Source organism: Amphiura filiformis, chromosome 4 (assembly GCF_039555335.1).
Source record: "Amphiura filiformis chromosome 4, Afil_fr2py, whole genome shotgun sequence".
In the NCBI taxonomy this organism is placed as follows: Eukaryota; Metazoa; Echinodermata; class Ophiuroidea; order Amphilepidida; family Amphiuridae; genus Amphiura; species Amphiura filiformis.
In genome coordinates, this window is record NC_092631.1 from 21,554,463 (window position 1) to 21,574,614 (window position 20,152).

At 36.7% G+C, this 20,152-nt stretch overlaps 1 protein-coding gene across 2 annotated transcripts; it reads left to right on the forward strand.

Annotated features, from left to right (window-relative positions):
- The first annotated feature begins 71 nt into the window (after window positions 1-71).
- On the forward strand, window positions 72-18,335 carry LOC140150688 (hydroxyacylglutathione hydrolase, mitochondrial-like). 2 transcript variants are annotated; one of them, XM_072172770.1, is made up of 9 exons: window positions 72-192; window positions 5,373-5,578; window positions 6,398-6,462; window positions 7,804-7,921; window positions 10,180-10,285; window positions 11,379-11,482; window positions 12,154-12,255; window positions 13,575-13,654; window positions 15,162-18,335. In XM_072172770.1, the coding sequence occupies exons 1-9, from the start codon at window positions 186-188 to the stop codon at window positions 15,259-15,261; spliced, it is 888 nt and encodes a 295-aa protein (XP_072028871.1). In that variant the 5' UTR covers window positions 72-185; the 3' UTR covers window positions 15,262-18,335. The 2 variants fall into 2 exon arrangements, with proteins under 2 accessions (XP_072028871.1, XP_072028872.1); XM_072172771.1 differs by lacking the exon at window positions 72-192 and adding an exon at window positions 1,981-2,002.
- The last annotated feature ends 1,817 nt before the right edge of the window (window positions 18,336-20,152 follow it).

Here is a 20,152-nt window from a genome sequence, read left to right on the forward strand (position 1 = left end):
AAATATACAGCTGGCCATTTATTACAACACTTTTTCTAGATTGCTTCCGTAAATGTTTATTTTATATTCAAAATAAATTAGAGGCAATAATATCAAAAACCATGAAATGTAAACCGGTCAATTATGATGAGACGAGCTGTGTTTACTAAAGACGAGCTGTGAAAGAAGGCGGCTCCCAGGGTAATATGTTTGGTAAGCTTATGTTTTTTTACAAACCGTTCAAACCCAAGGGAACGTCCATTATATATTTGCCTTATATGGAAGTCACCACTTGACTTCGATTATTCCGTGGTATCAAAAGCCACAAGTACTTGAATACCATCACCCACGGTCAGCTGACATTATTTTAGCAGATTTAAAAATAAATAAAAATACATTTATAATATAAATGAAAATGAATCATGATCTATGATTTTTAAAGAAATAAAAAAAATACAGGAATTATTAGTACTAGAGATTTATCATGTAAAATAATAAACAAAGTCGTCATTTTAATAAATCATGACAAACTTATAAAATTAAAATCATGCTACTATGCTAGCCTACAGTGCCATCTAAATAAATTTAAATTAATTCATGAATGATAAATAAATGAAAGTTACCTGAAGAAATTAACAAAAATAAGAACATAAACAAATAATATATTATACTTAGCTGTACAAATAAACGAAAAGGCCTATAAAAAGAAAAAGATAAAGAAAAAATCTGAAATGAATTCAGTGTAGGCCTACTTTTTAATTGATTTTTACAAATTCAAAAATAAGATAGTGATATTAAATAATAAATAGTAATAATAATATTAGGTCTAGTAATAATAATAATAATAATAATAATAATAATAATAATAAAATAATGATTAATATTTATAATTATATTTATAATAAAAATATAATAATATAATAGTAATAAATAAAAATAACAATAATAGATAATATAAATAAATAAATAATAAATAATAATAAATAGTAATAATAGGCCTATTATCAAACTTATTTCTCCACTGAAAATTATAAAATAACTGTAAACAATTATAACTAAATATATTATAACTAAATATTAATTGAGTGACATCCAATCGATCAAAACCCATCATAAACATCCAGGCATCCATTGCCAAGACGGCGTAAGAGGATTAGGTAAATAATAACAAAGAACTAGTATTATAATAATAAAGGACGTTCCCTTGGGTTTGAACGGTTTGTGTTTTTTTAGAATAAAATACACGATTCCGATGAAAATTGCTTGTCCTCTCCCCTGGTAAATATCTTTTCCCTTCCCCTCGGCCTGCCAAAAATCGTTGCCCACCTCTAGGTTTGCCTAAATCCCCCAGCTTTTGAATTTTGCATTGCATTTAATATCATTTTTACTAAATGCAATTTCAATTTGCATGCATGCATGTTATGGATTGGTTGCCATAATGTTAGGCCAAATAAAAAAATAAACATGTTTCACGTCCCCTCCCGCTTCCTTTTTTGAGGTTTCCTCAAATATATTTTTATTTTTTGAAATTCAGTTATAACTTTTCAAAAAATATGTCTAGGAAGTTGGGATGCTTTCTATAGCCTTATTAAGATACAAGAAACATTTTAGGAAGGTTTTGTGATCATTAGAGGGGTGTAACTCTCAGAACAACAAATAAAAAAGGGCCTCCTCCTTTTTCCAGGCATTATTGTATACGCTAAGACAGCTCGAAATTTGGGTATTTACACCAATTTTGCGATAAAAATAAAAAATAAAAAGCCCCCTCTTCCTCCTTTTTCTCGAAAACCCGGACGTGAAACATGTTTTATTTTTTACTTGGCCTTATATATAACTTGTTTGCACAGTGACTTGCAAAATTTTTGCAAGCCAAATTTGCAAAGTGAGAGCTGACCAAACAAAGGTAGTTATTTAATTATTTGAAGCCATCGGCATCACCAGAGTAGGAAGGAGCTACATGTAGTACATTCTTTGTGAATATTTCTACAGTAACCTGCTTTTTGGGCTGGAAACCACATGCTAGGTATGTGACAATCAGCTACCCAGCCAGGGTTCGAATTCGTTAAAAATTTTGTGTAGCAGTTTTTGGCTAATTCATCATATAAATCAGGATACTTCCATATACTAAAGCACTATTTTTTAAAAAGTGCTATACAAATGCAAAATTGGGTAGCAGTTACTTCAAAATGTGGAGCAAACTGCTATGCGATACAGCCGAATTCGAACCCTGTACCCAGCAAAGCATAGTTTGTAGATGTGGCCCCATACTGTTTGTGCATTGATCTTGGCTGCCAGTCGGGTGTTGTTTTCAATATCACTGACACTGTAATGATTGTATTTTAGGTTGTTTTGATGAAAGAAAATACTGACAGTGACTTAGTTCGCAACACAAACTTATAAATAACGGGCAAAACAGACACATCATTTATGGCCATGCGTTTTGAACTGAACACCCAAAAAGGGTGGTGGTGTCACACTTTTCGCCATGATCATTTTGTTTTTTGAGCATATCTTTGAAAGTAAAGAAGCTATGGCAATAAATTTGGTACCAAATAAAAGCTAATATATATTAATGATGAACTATGGAAAGTTACATGAAGGTATCTTGAACAGTACGTAGCAGAATGGCATTCAATCCAATGACCCAAGTCAGGGGTGGTGGAGGCAGCGGCTCATGAGGCAGCGACTCACTATACACAAACTCAATGGGAAATTTCATTTTTGGTGCCTTGCAGTGCAAAAATGTTGAAATTTTCTTTAAAAATGAGTGTATATCAATAAATTTGGTATCAAAAGAAAGCTGACATTGTTATCTGAACTTTTATTCTGTAAAATAGTTGAGACAATAAACTGCCTTGAGCTAATGATAGGGGCATGTGCTTTGAACTTGACATCTAAAATGGGTGAGTGGCATCACATTTTTCACTGTGTCAATAGGCCTACTGGTCATTAGTTTTTAGCTGCGGGTAGCAGCTCTATAAGTCACCATGTCTCTCCGCCTGTTAGTCTGTCCGTCCGTCCGCTTTTTTTTTCCGAAATTGTTTTTTTTTTGAAATTTTTTTTTTTTTTGAATTTTATTTTTTTTTGAAATTTTTTTTTTCCAAATTTTTTTTTTTTGAATTTTTTTTTCCTAAATTTTTTTTTCCAATTTTTTTTTTTCCCGACTTTTTTAATTATTTTTTTTTTTGAAAATTTTTTTAAAGACACCAACACTGCAAAATTGAATTCCTTGTCCCAAGCGACCGCTCACGGATCCGACGGTACTTGTTTTAATGTATCATTGGAATAAAAATAGATTTGATAGTAAATTTGGCATCAAATGACAGCTAAAACACCAATTATTAATTGTGGAAAGGTGTCAGTAAGATATCTTGAACATCTATAGAATGGGACTCACTCCAATTGGCCAAGGTTGGGGTGGTGGAGGTAACGGGGCACTCTGCACAAAACTGTAAGCCAAGTTTTCATTCTGGGAGCCTCATAGTCGGTGTGCAAATATGTTGCTATTTTCCTTAAAAATGAGTGTTTATCAATAAATTTGGTATCAAAAGAAAGCTGACATTATTATCCACACTTTTATTTTATACAAAGTTAAAATAGTTAGCTGCTTTAGGGTATATGTACCGTATATGATAGGCCAATGTCATCCAAGACAATAAGAAAAATTAATTCTCTTTTGGACACTTTTTGTAGGGTTGTATCATTTTATGAAAGTGATAACCCCCATGCATTTATCTATTGCAGGAAAGCCCTTACTCTGATCTATTAGAAAATGACATAAAATAGGATGCAGGGGTAACACAGAAATGTTAGTGACATTATACCCCTGTACAACTGTCAGTTGATGTTTTGTCTCATTCACATAAATGTAGCATTTTAATCTTACATCTGACAGTGTTTCTGAGTCTCTTGTTGGATTCCTTGTTCAATTTCCTTTCAGAAAATGTATACTTTTATCATGCTGGGGGGTATGGTTTGAAAAATATGGGCATTTGAAGGTGAAAAAGTGTCGCAAATTTCAAAAATCAGTGTGTGACGAAAAGTCGGCGAGGTTAAAACGCATGGCCTTATTGGTATGACATTTTCGTATTGGTGCTGCCCTATCTAAGTTTGCACTGAAGTGCCATCTCAGTTTTGGTGCGCCGATGTGGATCATGTGTTAATGAATTTTATTTATTCTGGATAAATAATGGGGTACGGTATTAATTACAATTACAAGCATAAGAGTTTAGACAAGAAGTACAAGAAGCTGTGTAATTAATATTATGACAAACATGCAACTATTTAAGCTACAGGAGCCTTATATTTTTTAGTACAACGTTGCACTAGCTTTTTGTATACACTTCATCTCATACCGTTGTGCAGAGCTACTACGGTATGGGTTCCTCGTACTAACAGTGACTTATAACAGTTTCCTCTTCTGGGTCATTCTTGAATTTTTTTAGGAGCGATTACCGAATTTAGGGTGCAACTAGTACTAGTCTTATTACAAGTCTGCCCTACCCCAACCCTAAACCCTAACCCTTATCTCTTTCAACAAGGACTGGACTCAAGTCTAGCGAAATGCACCCTATTTGGTAATAATTGTATATTGTTTTGTACGATTTTCAGATTTCAATGGATTTTGTTATTTTCATTTATTTGATGAAGGTATAACTTTTTTTGTAACACGTTTAACCTGTTAGTACATATTATTTTTATCTACTCCCAGGACCCAGGTGTATTAAGGTTATTAACTATTTTAAACTGTTGTGATTTGGTAGTTCACAGCATCTTACTTAATGGTAGTGAGCTTTGGCAAAAACTGCATTGCTCAATTCATAGCGAGTGTGTAGAAGAATTAAAATATCACAGATATACTTTTATAGGTGCTGCGGTTCTTGAGTTATGTTGTAAAGAGGGCTGAAACAACAACACTTTTGTAAAACGTACATCGTATAACTCATTAACTACAATAAATTAAGCAAGTTTGCAAAGTAAACAATTTGTAGAATGAACTTTTGCAAAACATCAAGGTGTTATTTTTCAATAATATATTGATCTAGATAATGAAAATTGATTTTTAGGTTGCTTCGACCAACAATACCTCGTCTACCCTTAATATGTAGTTGATCTCAGCACAGAAACTGTGTACATTGTAGGCTTGTTTTTGAATACATGACAAAAGTTGCGATGTGGACGGAAAATTCCAAAATGTGCAATCAACTTTTAAAATTTTAATCCATTGTTATTTAAAGTACGGTATTGAAAAATTTTGATAAATGATTTTTAAACATTTTGTGATTTTCAACTAAATGTTGCACAGTTTGTAAGTTTGTAGTTTGTAACACCTTAAACAATTATGACCACAAGCAAGAAGTTGTGATGAAAAAAAAATTCTCTTTTTTTTCTAGCAAGAATTCTGGTGACCACAACTTCATCTCTGTGCGCTAGACTCTCTCCAAGTCTTTACCGTTCTTGTCATTCATCAAGCATCTTGATCTCACAAGTAGACATGAGGGTGAGACTACTGCCAGCGTTAGATGACAACTATATGTATCTCATTGTGGATGAGAAAACAAATGAAGGAGCTATTGTTGATGCAGTGAACCCAGAAAAGGTGATGTGCTATTCCACTTGTAATCCATATACCCCTTATGGAAGACATTACCTTAACCCAGGAAGGAATAAAGAGAGAAAAGAAAGAAAGAAGTTGTTTGCTCTGAGTGGGATTCGAACCCGAGACCCCTCGCAGGCCAAGCACTGGGTCGGCAACACCTTGCCACGGGTCTTGGGCTTCGCTGGCCAGCGAAACCGTGCCTAATTTCAAATGGGGTTACCTGAAATTGTTTAGTGGTACTTTTTCAGATCACTACTAGTACTACATGTACATGTACATATTGCTTTTTGAAAGTCCATGTTCATTAGAATACTATACATTGTAGATACTCCCAGGCCTGGACAAAATGTGTAAAGTGGGAAGCTCCTTCCCCGGAAATTTGCAAGTTTGGAGGGAAATTAACTTAATTAAGGTCCTTAAACAAAGAAATACAAAGAATGTGGAGGGAAATTTGTCTTTTTGAAGGGAAATTTTGATCAACTGCCAGGGAAATTTTCATTTTTCCCCAGCCCTGGATACTCCCTTGTCAATGTCAAGTGATCCTCCCCCATGTTGCCATTTTATAAAAAGAAAATATTTATTTGTTTACAATTAAGTTTCTTCTAATTTTCAGGTTTTATCAGCTGTCAAAGAAATACAAAGAATGTGGAGGGAAATTTGTCTTTTTGAAGGGAAATTTTGATCAACTACCAGGGAAAATTTCATTTTTCCCCAGCCCTGGATACTCCCTTGTCAATGTCAAGTGATCCTCCCCCATCTTGCCATTTTATAAAAAGAAAATATTTATTTGTTTACAATTAAGTTTCTTCTAATTTTCAGGTTTTATCAGCTGTCAAAGAAGATGGGGTGCAGTTGAAATCAGTCTTAACAACGCATCATCACTGGTAAGCTGTCACTGTAATATATAAATTAAAGACATACCAGGGCAGGGCTGTCAACTCTCATGTATTTGATGCGAGTCTCACGCTTGTGGGCACTTTCTCACACTTTTAGGCCAAGGTAGTGAAATCTCAAACATCATCAAAAGATAGGCCTATAAATGTGAAAAATAGTTTTTGTCCAACTCACATTTAAAACCCACATTTTAGATTTTAGTAAAACAGTATGTAGAATCAATAGATTCACTCTGGCATATGTATGTTTAAAACGATACACCCCTATTGGAGACATCTGTCACACAGGAGGTATATTTCAAATGGAGGCCCTTATTCAGGTAACCCAATTTGAAATTCACACTCCCTGTGTGGAAAATTAAGGTCAAGTCTTCCATACATGTAGGTGGTATGGGTTTTAACTGGAATAGCCCATATTTAGATTTAGATGTCTACTTATTGTCAAAGACCACCATGATGGTAGTTTGAATCCCAGTCCACTTCCATATATAGAAACATTCAGTGAAGTAACCTACATCATTTGTGGTCAAATGGTGATTTGTGGTGATTAAAATCCTCTTTTGGTCTGTGCACTAGTGTGCTTGCCTTCTAAATGGGTTTTGAGTCTCGGCAGGACCAAGTGAAGATAAAAACTTGACCACAAATGATGTAGGTTACTTCCTCGTCTGGTCAATGACACTACTTATATATGAGTGAAAAATGTCCACCTTCTCCAAAAAGTATGTCCTCTTGCCATATCCATTTATTTAATCCTTAACACCCAAAACATTTACTATCATCAACTCAAATGTTCCAAACCCAGTCAGCCTGGTGTTTTAGAAACACTAGGGATCACCATTTTGTCACAAACCAGCCAGCCAATGGTAGTTTGACTCCCAGCCCACAATCTGGGACTGCCTTTTTAGGAGAGCGAGGGGCTCTCGCTCTCTACTGCTCTCCTTAAATCTGATATAAGAGAGTGATTTTTAGCTCTCTTTAGTTGACCATTCTCTCCTTACATTGTATTGTAAATGCTCTAAACAGCTCTTCTTGAAGGTTCCAGAAGAGCTATTTAATGCTCTCCTGCAAATTCCAAAATCTGTAGAACATTCAGCGAAGTAACCTGCATCATATGCAGCCAAGTTTTTATCTTCATCCGGTCCTGCCAAAGCAAGAACCCACAATCTCATGAATAAATTAAGGTAAACGCACTTGTGCATAGCCATAGACCAAAATAGGACTTATCGTCTGTTCTATATTAATGCAATTACCTCGGTGACAAAATTACAACTTCTTACTGTACAATTCAAGTGTTTACTTTCTTTCTGTTCGTGTTTGTATACATGTTTGCAGGGATCATGCAGGTGGGAATGAGAAACTAGCAGAATTATCCAAAGGGCTGACATTTTATGGTGGAGATGAACGTATTGGAGCACTCACTAATAAAGTCACACATGGGGATACATTTAAGGTTTGTATATATAATGAAAGACAAAGATAAAGACAATTTATCGCGTCTGACGTCACCTGTCAATCAAACTCGAGCACGGTTTGTTTACAAGTGTCGTGATGATGACTTGCTGAACGCGGATTTATAAGCGGGCGCCTTATTGTTAATTTTGCACCTTTTGACATGCAAACCATCTCAAAAGTTAGGTCTTTATAGTAGGAAACTTTCTTTGGTGAAGGCACCATGTCGACAGTGCCTAGAAAAGCTGCTTTTTGCCTTGTAAAAGTACGTAATTTTTCGCCATTTGCTGCTATTCCTTTTCTTCGATCAGCACCAGATAGATCGGTCTTCCTTTTACGCGCTGATTATCCTGTTGTAACCAATCAAGGATCGTAATTGACAGTGACATCAGACGCGATAAATTGTTTTATCACTGTCTTTAATTATAGTTGTGTTTTTATATTGAGTTTTACTTGATATATATTCAATCATTCATTCATTCATTTCCACAATTCAAAATACCATCAATGAATCATGGAGGAGAAGGCCGAAAGGCCAGTAAGGCCAGAGGTAGTCATCCCCTTTAACAGTAAAGTTACCAAACAGAAAACACAAAAAACTAAAATTAACAACAACAAACAAACAAACAAGAACCAAAATTAATCATATGAATACCTGAGTTAGACCCAGCATTTTATTGCCAGCAGACTGTTCTTCCTTGTGTATGAAAGATGAGCCAAAATCCACTCTCTAAATAGTCTTCCACATACACTTAATCATGGTTTTCATTCTCAAATATTGGGTTAAAGAGGAATTTTGTTCATCCATGAAATCTGCTTCTCACTACAATAAACTTTCTTGCGAACATATTACATGCTTCTACTTGTGCAATTAATGGATAATTACCAAATTTCTGTAGCTATTTATAACACATCTGCTTGCAGAACTGGCACTTGCAGTATATTATTGGAAGAAGGGCCCAACTCCAGTTTGTATTAAGACCTGTACCGTTGCCTAAACATCATATATAATTTCGAATGCATGTAATATTGTATGTTCATGTATCAAAGGTCCCCTGAAGATGAAAACATTCTGTCTATAAAACTTTTTCAAATATTATGCTTTTTCTTTAAAATATCTCAAAAACAGTTTTGATGGAGTTGGGCCCTTCTTCCACTCAGGTATTCATATTTTGAAATTAAGTGTCTTTTGTACATGTTCCGAAAATGTTTCATTGAGTAAGACGCTCTTAAAGATTTTTGCAATGAGTTCTATAATATAGGACCAGCTGTACGGGCAGCATGATGGGTGAATACCCTACTATTTTTGGTTAAGTTGTAGTTATTAGTGTAGAATGTTAATTATCAACTGATTTTTTTTTTTGATTTGTTCTTAAATATGAGAGCAAAGCATTGATTTGATTTAAGAACTTGGCCAAAATTTAGTACTGGGCTTATACCTGAGTGCACCCTTGTTCCCAGAATGTTTTGAAAAATAGCCGAAGGTGGGCTTATACCCGGGTGGTTACGGTAATTGTTTTCCACGTCTGTTTCATCTTAGTTTCTTTTCGATATTTATCTGTAAAATACAGTGTCTAGATGTTTAAGCTCAAACCCCTTCATCTCGAGTCAAGTCAAGTCGAGGAGAGGAAAGTCGAGGAGAGACAAGGAGAGGAGAGTCCAGTCAAGGAGAGGAGAGGAGAGGAGAGGTTGATAATAGGCCTCAATACTGCTAAAACAGTGAGAGGGGGGGGGGGTAAAGGGAAACTTTGCAGAATACAGACTTGAAATACAACATCCAATAAAATTCAGATATCCACGTAATTCAGAACATGACACAGGTGAGAGTTGGGGAGGGGGAGAGACAGACAGACTAGAAAGAGAAGAAAGCGAGAGGAAAAGAGGGAGGGGTCCTTTTTTAAATGTCACATTAATATAGACCAGAATGACATCAAATTTGCGTTCGGACCAGGTGTAGGCCTATCCTGCCTAGTTAAATGAGAGACATGAGTAAGATTACCCACTTGAAGCACCAGTGTTGCATATAATTGACTTATCCAACCTTTATTGACAGACATAAGTGTGATTGACAGCACCTATTATTACCTCTTGAAATGAGAAGCATGATGCGCCAAACGTAACAATGAAGTCAAATTACACACCAACTCACTTAATCCCTTGCGTTTTCATTTCTGAACAATAGATCTCCCGAAACAGAAAAGATAAAAAGATTATCCCAAATATTATATTTTGTTTTTCTCTATTGCTTGTCTGTATCAGATTGGTTCATTGAACGTGAAGTGCATGTTTACACCATGCCATACCAAGGGTCATATCTGTTATTTTGTCACAGGGGATGATGGCCAGGACCCAGCTGTATTCACTGGTAAGTGTCATCAGGCTATTCCAGTTGTAATCCATATACCCCCTATGGAAGATGTGATTGTCATCTTCCATGCAGGGAGTATGAATTTCAAATGGGGTTATCTGAATGGGTGATTTCATTTGAAATCTACACCCCCTATGTGGAAGATTAAGGTCATGTTTTCCACAGTGGGTATATGGGTTTCAACTGGATTAGCCCATCATCGCAAGTACGGTGTTATCAGGTTATTCCAGTTGAAATCCATACACCCCTATGGAAGGCATGATAGTCTTTTACACAGGGAGTGTGAATTTCAAATGGGGTTACCTGAATGGGTGATTTCATTTGAAATCTACACCCCCTATATGGAAGATTAAGGTCATGTTTTCCACAGTGGGTGTATGGATTTCAACTGGAGTAGCCCATCATCAGTTGAAATCCATACACCCCCTGTGGAAGACATGACCTTAATCTTCACACAGGGAGTGAATTTCAAATGGGGTTACCTGAATGGGTGGCTCCATTTGAATTCTACACCCCCTATATGTGGGAGATTAAGGTCATGTTTGCTACAGAGGGTGTATGGACTTCAACTTGAGTAACCCATCATCGTAATATGAGTACAACTGTATACAAAATATCTATCATAAGTAGAGTGATGGTCAAATAATAAAAGGTGATTGATGGATTGTTCCATTCCAAATGGAACAGTGAGTGGAATGTGGACTGGAATGACCGATATACATTTTGACCCAGTGGTTGTGGGGGAGGGGGGGGGGGGTGCCACAGCGCCCAGTCATACTTATTCATTGGTACATGACAAGTTGTTGATTGCAGCCATTTGTACTGACAGTCCGCATTCACAAAATTGGCCCCATCCAGGAAATTGGCCGAAATCTGCTATGTGTTGGTACTGAAGAGAGGGAGGTTCACTGACGTAAAACACTTGCCAAGAACACTTGTTGTTGACATCGTCTTTTTTGTCGGTACACTAGCTCGCAAGCTTAAGCTCTCCCCCCCCCCCATTATTTTTATTTTTGAATAAAATTTTTTATAGCTACATATAGATAATAGCTTGCTTTGTTACCTGTGTGCTTGTGATCTTGTTTCACAGGTGATACTCTATTCCAAGCTGGCTGTGGCAAGTTCTTTGAGGGGACACCTCAGCAAATGTACAGCGCCCTCATTGAAAATCTCTCAAAACTTCCGGAAGACACGGTGAGTTATGCATAATAATAAGCAGCTTAAAAATGCTTCAAGTATAATTGTTTTCTTTACATGTAATTAAGGTGTATCGTTTTGCTTAAAAGGACTGATGTGAATAAGAATAATTTAAAGAACAAGATTTAATGATGGCAAAAAGCAAAATGGTATGAATGCGTACAACTTGTCAGTCTTATTTATATTTATAATCGGCTGAGCCAAAGGTGTGTCTTCAAGTGACATCACCAAAGTATCAGGGATTTAATGCATTGACAAGCATTCACAAAATGGTAAATCCCTGCTTGAGGTCATCCTTCAGGTGAGTGGGCAGCAGTAGGTAGACCATGCCATAAGACATCTTATGATGTCTACAATATTGGAAAAAAGTCTTGGAACACTTTCATGTAAAGAACAGAAACGGAAAACTGGCACCTCGTCTCAACCATGCAATGTTGGGAATTGCCTGTGTCTTCAGCAGTTTTCCAAAGTGTTCCAACATTGATAGATAAGAGGGGAAGGGTAAATCAGTGTTGTAGTAGTCCTGTACAATATACAGTATTTTGGTGAATTTTCACACAAAGTGTGCCACATGTTAAAAATACTTTCTTATACTAGGTTCAAGCAGTGTCTTCAATTCATTGTAATTATGCATACAAATTCATATTTTGATGGTATCGTTCTTACAGAAAGTTTACTGTGGTCATGAGTACACCGTGAGCAACCTCACATATGCATTGCATGTGGAACCAAACAATAAAGATGCACAGGACAGGTTTGCATGGGCAAAGGTAAGCTGCTTGCAAAGATGGAACATTTTGTAACATCACGAGGTTGTAGCAATGGCTGCTCTGTGTCAAATTGTTGGTTACTTGATGAGAAAAGAACCTAAAAGCACAGAACAATACTTTATTGAGCACATGATAGGCTAAACCAGGGCTCCGCAAATAGCGGCGCGTGGTGCGCCGTGGGTTCCCGAGTGGCGCGCAGCGCCGTTTAGATTAAAAAAATAAATAAATAATGCAATTCCCATGTTATCCTTGTAAAGACAGGCTAAAATAGTCCAAAATGTTGCACCAAATGGCGTCATTTGCACCTCAAATTAAAAAAAATCGATAGCTTCAGAGGGGGAAAACACCCTCTGACTCCCCCGGCGACTTCGCAGGTTTTTTTAATTTCATGTGGCGCTTCAACAAATCTATTTGAGGAAGCCTGGGCTAAACATTGTGGATTTTATTTTAAAAACCTGGCGAGAAAAGTTTCTAAATTTAATAACCTTAAAATTGGCCCTATATGGTTAGCTCAGACAATAATTATGAAATTGGGTCATTCAGTGTTTCTAGATCTAATCAAGAAAATTTGAGCAAGTACTTAGTAATAACATTATACCTTCAAATATCCCCTTTATTACTACTATTATATATGAAGAGCTTTGTTGCAAAACCCCTACACCCACTTGAGCAATTTTGAGAACACATCAAAAATCATCAAAAAATCACTGATATAAGGGGTTTTCAACAAAAGCAGTTTTGTGGGATGCTTGGGTAGGATGAGCATCCCACCAAAAACTGCTTTTGTTGCAAACCCCCATATATCAGTACTTTTTTGATGATTTTTTTTAATGTTTTCTCAAAATTGCTCAAGTGGATGTAAGGGGTTTTGCAACAAAGCTCTTCATATAGGAAAAAAGCCACTAATATTATTTGGTAACATTTTTGTAATAAAAAGATCCAAAAAGCAGTTCTATAAAGGGGATATAAAGGAGAAAAATGATATGTAAACAAAGTATCCATTTTCAAACATTTACCAATAGTGAATGAGGCTTAGTGTTAAAACCACTGTGCAAAGTCAATGGGGTTTTTTAATGATAAAAATGGCATAAGTCAAAAAAATGCTTTTTTGGCAAAAATTAAAATTGGCAGGCAAGTCTTACTCACCCAACTACACATCCTGTATCATTTTAAACCAAATCTGTGTATGATACCGTAGCCGATGTTTATACTGTCGGTACAATGTTATACCGTCGGTAACAGTATCAATACAGAAGTTACACAAGGCAATGTTTGAATATATTTACTATGTTTTGCATGACTTGTATATATTTCTATAGGAGCAGAGGGCTAAGGGTGAGCCCACCGTACCCTCAACCATTGCAGAAGAAAAGAAGTTCAACCCATTCATGAGAGTCGCGTAAGTCAATCAACACTTTAAAGGAAGGTGACCTGATATATTTGGAAAATCAAATTCTTTAAAACTTACGTATAACATAAAATGTCATCCCTTTCAAGCACTCATGCAAAAAGAAAATGTAAATGTTTTTTGTAAATGTGACTAATTCCTAATGGAATTACCGACATACAGTGTGATATTGGTAGTCTACAGTGTTTTTATTAATGATAATCATCATGATCATGTAATATATTGATTTCAAGTGAAAGGCCCTATTTTTCTCATAAACATATTGAAATTAGAAGTTCCAACTCAGTGTATTTCCCAAGATATCATCAAAAAGCTGCCTAATTATAGTCTGAATTATATACCTCATATATAGATTCCTGTCATCTGATTGGTTGAAAGTGCAGTCATTGAATTAACTATGCCCGCAAAATGAACTATGGACCGGTCCATGGAAATGAACTATGGACCGGTCACGTGCGTCAAAATCAAACTGCGCGTTTTTTTTCCAGCGTAAAATGATATTACGCACGCGTTACTGTTTTCAAGCGTTATAATTACGCAGAAATCGCAGATTGTAATCTGTATGCCGTTAGCATTGAAACTCCCTTGAAACTATCAATTTCTCTTCCCAAAATCGATGCTTTTAACCAAACAGATGACAAGAATCTTAAGATTTGGTATATAAAACAAATATTGACTGCTTTTTATTAGGGGCATGGTTAAAATTATAGGCCAGCGGTGATCTCAAAACCATGACTATGCCCTCGGCTACGCCTCGGGCATAGTCATGGTTTTGAGATCACCTGGGCCTATAATTTTAACCATGCCCTCATAGCAGTCAATATTTGTATACTATGGTATACCATAGTTGAGACTAATTAGGCAGTTTTTTGATGATTTCTTGGGAAATACAGATCTGATTCGTCAAATTTCAGCATGTTTATGAGAAAAATATGAGCTTTCACCTGATACCAAAATCAGCATTTTGATGAGGTAAAGTGGGGGATGAGGCTGTCAATCAGGTTACCCACCTTTAAGTATTTGACTCAGGTGGCTATTCCATTTAAAATCCACACTACCCCTGTGGAAGATTTTAGAAATATCTTCCTTAGGGGGTGTATAAATTTCAAATGGAATTAGCACATTAACCAACTCTATTTGAAATGCACCCTCCCTCTGTGGAAGATTCTGGATGAATATTTTTCAGAGGGTGTATGATATTCAAATAGAGCTGCCTAATGTGTCAAGCAATATTAAAGCCACATTGTAATTTTTCCATAAGAATTGTATTTCTTTTCCTGAAAATGATAGTTTTCACTGTCAGATATGTCCCTGTTTAATTTTGGTCTGAACAGATGAGGCAATACAAAGAAAATCAATATTTTTATACCAATTTAAACAATTTTTTAAAAATTATCAGAAATCTTGCTTTCATTTCTTGATTTTGTATCTATGCAAGAATTCTTCAAGATTGTGTTGCTTCATAATTTTAAGTGACATGTGTTTTATTCATTTACAGGGAGCCCACTGTTCAGAAGCATGCTGGTGGCAAGACTGATCCAGTTGTAGTAATGGGACAACTCAGACAGGACAAAGATAATTTCAGACCTAAAATGTGATTTCTAGATTTCTCTGACGAGAAGATTACGGGTGTTGACTGCAGCTGTGAAGTTCCAAATTTGTTTTTTAATTCAAAAATTTCAGAATTGTACATTTTCATAACCATATTTGGAATCAGCATGAAAAATGCATTAAAATGAGTACAAACAAGCCTAGTATTGGTTCAGTGGTTTTTGAGAAAACTTTTGATATTTTGAGTAAGTATCTCAAAACTTGGGACTTTTTTTTATGTCAAAGCCTATGGCCAGCATGCTGAGCATTAAGTTGGCACAGAAAGACAGTGACAGTACATGGGTTTTTATCATAATCAATGAGCTACAACCAAGAGTACCGACTCATGTTTGTGTGTTGCTATAAATACAGGGCAAAACAGTGTACCCAGCATTCAAAATAAGCCCTATCGCAGTGCAATTTGCCTGTTGCGATACAACTTTAAAAGTGTGGAAATTGCGATGCAAATTGTACTGACTAATGTGTTGATTGTCTGATACTGCACTTCAAGTTGCTCTGCGGCAAATAAAATTGTACCACAACTTTCAAAATGGTGGGCAAAAGTGGACCTAAGGTAAACAAAATTATAAGACTGAGTGTACCTCCGGATTATTTTGCTATGTGACCGGCAAACTTTTATTCAAAGGTTGTTTGTGTTCTGCATATAATGTGTGGTGCCAAAAGCTTGTGCCAAGCGCTGCGTGCGCAAGCCTTTGTAAAGCTCAAGCTTAAATATGCAAAGTATTGTTCTATTTAGCCCATAAATGCAGGAGGTGCACTATTTGTCCTTTATGAGCGACAAACCATTACACACAGGGCAAATTTGAGTTGGTACTCTTTTGGTATAATCACTTTGGATGTAATATACCGTCACCTCATGACAAAAAGGAAGAGCGGACACTTTCAGTTCAGTTGATGCTGCAGGTGGTTCCTCAAAAACAGCCAAAATTTATTTTTTTATATACCTATATAGGCTGAGGTACAGTTTATATTAATTAATCTTAAAATAATCAGTTAAGTTAATTTTCTGTATGGCATGGGTGATATTTTAAATGTATTAAGTTGGGAGTTTCAATGTGTATGTCGATCATCAAAAGAAATTGCACCTTTTCGGAAAATCCCATGAGCCTTTGTAGGTAGACCAGAGATGTGTGCATATATAGTTACTGCACATTTGAAAGCTGTGGCGCACACCAACATCGCTGGTTAATAATTACATTATACAGCAGAGACACTGAAATGAATACCCGGGATCGATACACTTGAATGTGCTATGCACGATTTGATATTCAGATGATAAATCTTTGGATACAGTGGTAGAAAATGATGAATATCTCCCGCCGTAATTTATTTAGTCTAAAGAAGCCAGATTTGGTTCCTTGCACTTGAATATTGTGTTCAACGGATATGATAGTCGTTAGCTTGTGTCTTGAGAAAGAAGCTTGCGTCTTGAACTCAAAAACTGACAAAAATATTCTGATTTTATATGTGCCGAACTATAGCGCAGCATAGGCTAGCAGTCTAAAAGCAGATGACCATTGACCTCATCATGGCGTATACATGCTCACTCACACACACAGAGGTCAATTACCAGGCTATTGTCAGTAGCCTTAGTCGGATGTCACTCGGCTCATTATGCGTCTCAAAGGTCGGAACAAAATGGCCATGCGTGGCTGTGGATTCAACCTACCATGGCGATTTCTGCCATGAAGATATCGGGGCGATGACACTGTGTGGCGTGTCTAATGATGTGCACATCAGCATGACAACATCAAAGGTCTACCCGCAAAGGCTTATGGGATTTACCAAAAATGTCAATTCTACCAAACTTTTGTCATGATTGACTTCAACATATGCGAGTAAAATTCTGAATTTGCATATGCATGTAGATTTAATAACATGGTCAAAGAGCAGAGCAGTCTACATACCATATACTCTTAGATTTTGCAGAAGCTTTACAGCCGATTAAAAATGACCAAAGCTTGGTACAGTTTGTCCACTCTGAAGTAAAGTACAAAGTGACAATGCGCGCGTATACAGCGCGTTAACAGTGCTGCGTCTCTGCTGCAGGTATGCGTGCCTTCAAAGTCGGCAGTGTGTGCGTCCGCATTGGTACTTTGTACTTCAGAGTAGACCGACTGTAGTTTATACTTGCATGCTTGGCTGATCATGAACCCATTGAAATTCCTAATTTGAAATCACCGTTGGTCTCATACATACAGTTAGCATAGTGTATTGTAGGTGGTCAGTTTAATCACACAGGTTGAATTCAAATAATCTGAAATTCAATATTTGAAAAGTATACCAGATCTGTTGTATTAGTAGAGGTTCTGCAAAGTGCAAACTGGAGTCTTCTAAAAGAGTGCAATCTGTCCAAGAGTTTGTAATTATCTTTTATATGAAAGTGGCGGATGCAGGTGAAGGGGATAAAGCATTTTGCAATTTTTATCATGATAGTGTAATTAAATTTGGATTATTAAAGATTTAATTTAAATCTGGTCAACTAGACCAGGCCTTCAACTAGTTTATTTGAAGTGCCAACTGGGAAATTTTAGTGATAATGAAGTGCCAATATGTTTAGGGAGCATTTTGTGACGGAGCGTTTCTGGGATCGAACGCATATAGCGGATCATATGGGGTCCAGGAGGCCCGCGCCTTATGGCCACTGTAGGGTTCCAGTGTGAAAGCCCCAGCCGCGGAGGTCCAGGGGGCAGCGCCCCCGGAAGCTCTGAGATTTTAAGGCTATCTAAAGGCTCAGATGTGGTATTTTCACCCCTTTTTTGTAAACAATTTTATGAGGAAAAAACTAGTAAATTTACCGTGCGTCACTTCATGCGCCACTTCGACTAACTCCAAGCGCCACAAGTGGCGCGCGCGCCGCCAGTTGAGAAAGCCTGAACTAGACATACCTATTTTTGATGGGCGAACTGACATTGCGACTGGAACCCTCATTCTTCAGCTGGGTTGTGATGCAAATCGGTAAATTCCAGTATAGATAACAATCGATGAGGAATGTCCTTGATAATTCTGGCCAAGCGGAGAGAGAGTTTACACAGACCGCTCACTAACACCATACTCAAACCATCAAAACCATCAAAATTAGGACATCCTTGGTGTAAAAATGATGTCCACTGGCTTTCAAATGCAAGCAAACCACTGAGTTGTTTCACAGAGCCTTTGATCGGTTCCATTTGAGCTAGCTCTCTGGTGCAGTGACCTGCAATTCCATTCTGAATAGCTTGGGCGGTTTCTCTGATGCAAATATTAACAGGCTTAGTCTCCAGAATCGCACCGCAACTTAGCTCAAGACTGAAGATTTCAGTCACAACGTTGTTTCGTCTGTCAAAAATAGGTACCAGGGACTGTCTTTTGGACTTTGCAGGAGAGGATTAAATAGCTCTTCTGGAGCCTTCAAGGAGAGCTCTTTATAATACAATGCAAGGAGAGAATGGTCAACTAAGGAAAGCTAAAAATCACTCTCCTATATCAGATTTATGGAGAGCAGTAGAGAGTGATTGTTCTCGCTCTCCTCAAAAGGCAGTCCCGGAGGTACATCTTAATTTCAACATGCCCAGATGAATGAATCTAATTGAATTGGTGAATGTAGAAGTGTAATACATAATAATCAACTTGGAAGTAGTATGTTTAATAAAGAACATGGAGATTCAATATCAACTGCTGGTTTTTTATTTATCTTATTTTTGTGTTATTTTGTAAGTTTCATTCAGACAAATAACACATCCACAAACATACAGTACATTCTTTTTATCATTTATTTTATTTTTACATTACAATACAATTTTCACTAAATATGAATACTTTTTTGATATACAGCCACACAAAGGAAATAATTTCCTTTTGTTTCCAGTTGTTTTGGAAACTCTTTAATTGCTCACATCTTTGGAACTGGTTGTTCAATTTCAATGTTGTTTTCTTCAAAATCCAGATGCTTTTAAATGCCTTTTAGGCCTTGTATCCATAGGCTGTTCCCTTGTGGCGTGTGCCCTTGTTCCGTGTTTACTTTTTCCCATGTGACCTGCCACACAGACAACAAACCTTTGTTTTGCTTAGTGGCCGTATCCATAGGTTGTCTGTGTGGCAGGTCACATGGGAAAAAGTAAACACGCCACAAGGTAACAGCCTATGGATACGAGGCCTTAGGCCTCGTGGCCGCTAAGCAAAACAAAGGTTTGTTGTCTGTGTGGCAGGTCACATGGGAAAAAGTGAACACGGAACAAGGGCACACACCACAAGGGAACAGCCTATGGATATGAGGCCTTACTGTCCTATAAGAAACTGAAAATTTAATATTTCCGAGTTCCAACTGATTTTGCTTGATCCCATCCCATAATTATGAGCTGTATGCATGGTGCAACCTTCACACAGATCCGCCATCTTGCTACCAAAAAGAGGTTCTATCTGAAAACAAACCGAAATCCAAGGCCAATCAAAAGAATACAAATTTGGTGTAATTTTCAAGCTTATTTTCTAATCTTTATAATTATACAAGCTGTATCAAAATGATTGGTACCCATTAGTTTCCATTGATAATGGATGAGGCTGACAAATAAAAATTAAACACATGATCCACGTTATAGACTGCACAAAAAGTAACGCAGCTGTTATACACCTATAGCGTCATAACTAATGTGTTCACAATATTTCAACATAGAAAGAAGAATGATTAATTTACGCGCATTTTGATACCCAATTGTCCAATTTTGTTCAATATTAACACAGCAGTGTTTTGAAAGAAAAATACCTGAATTCAAAAGTTGCAGCTATTTGAATTGATTTGAAGTCAACACGAAGATAAATGGATGGTTTTACGTGCCACAGTGCTTGCGTAATAACCATTGATTGCTGTAAACTGCAACTCTTAAATTCGGGTATTTATCT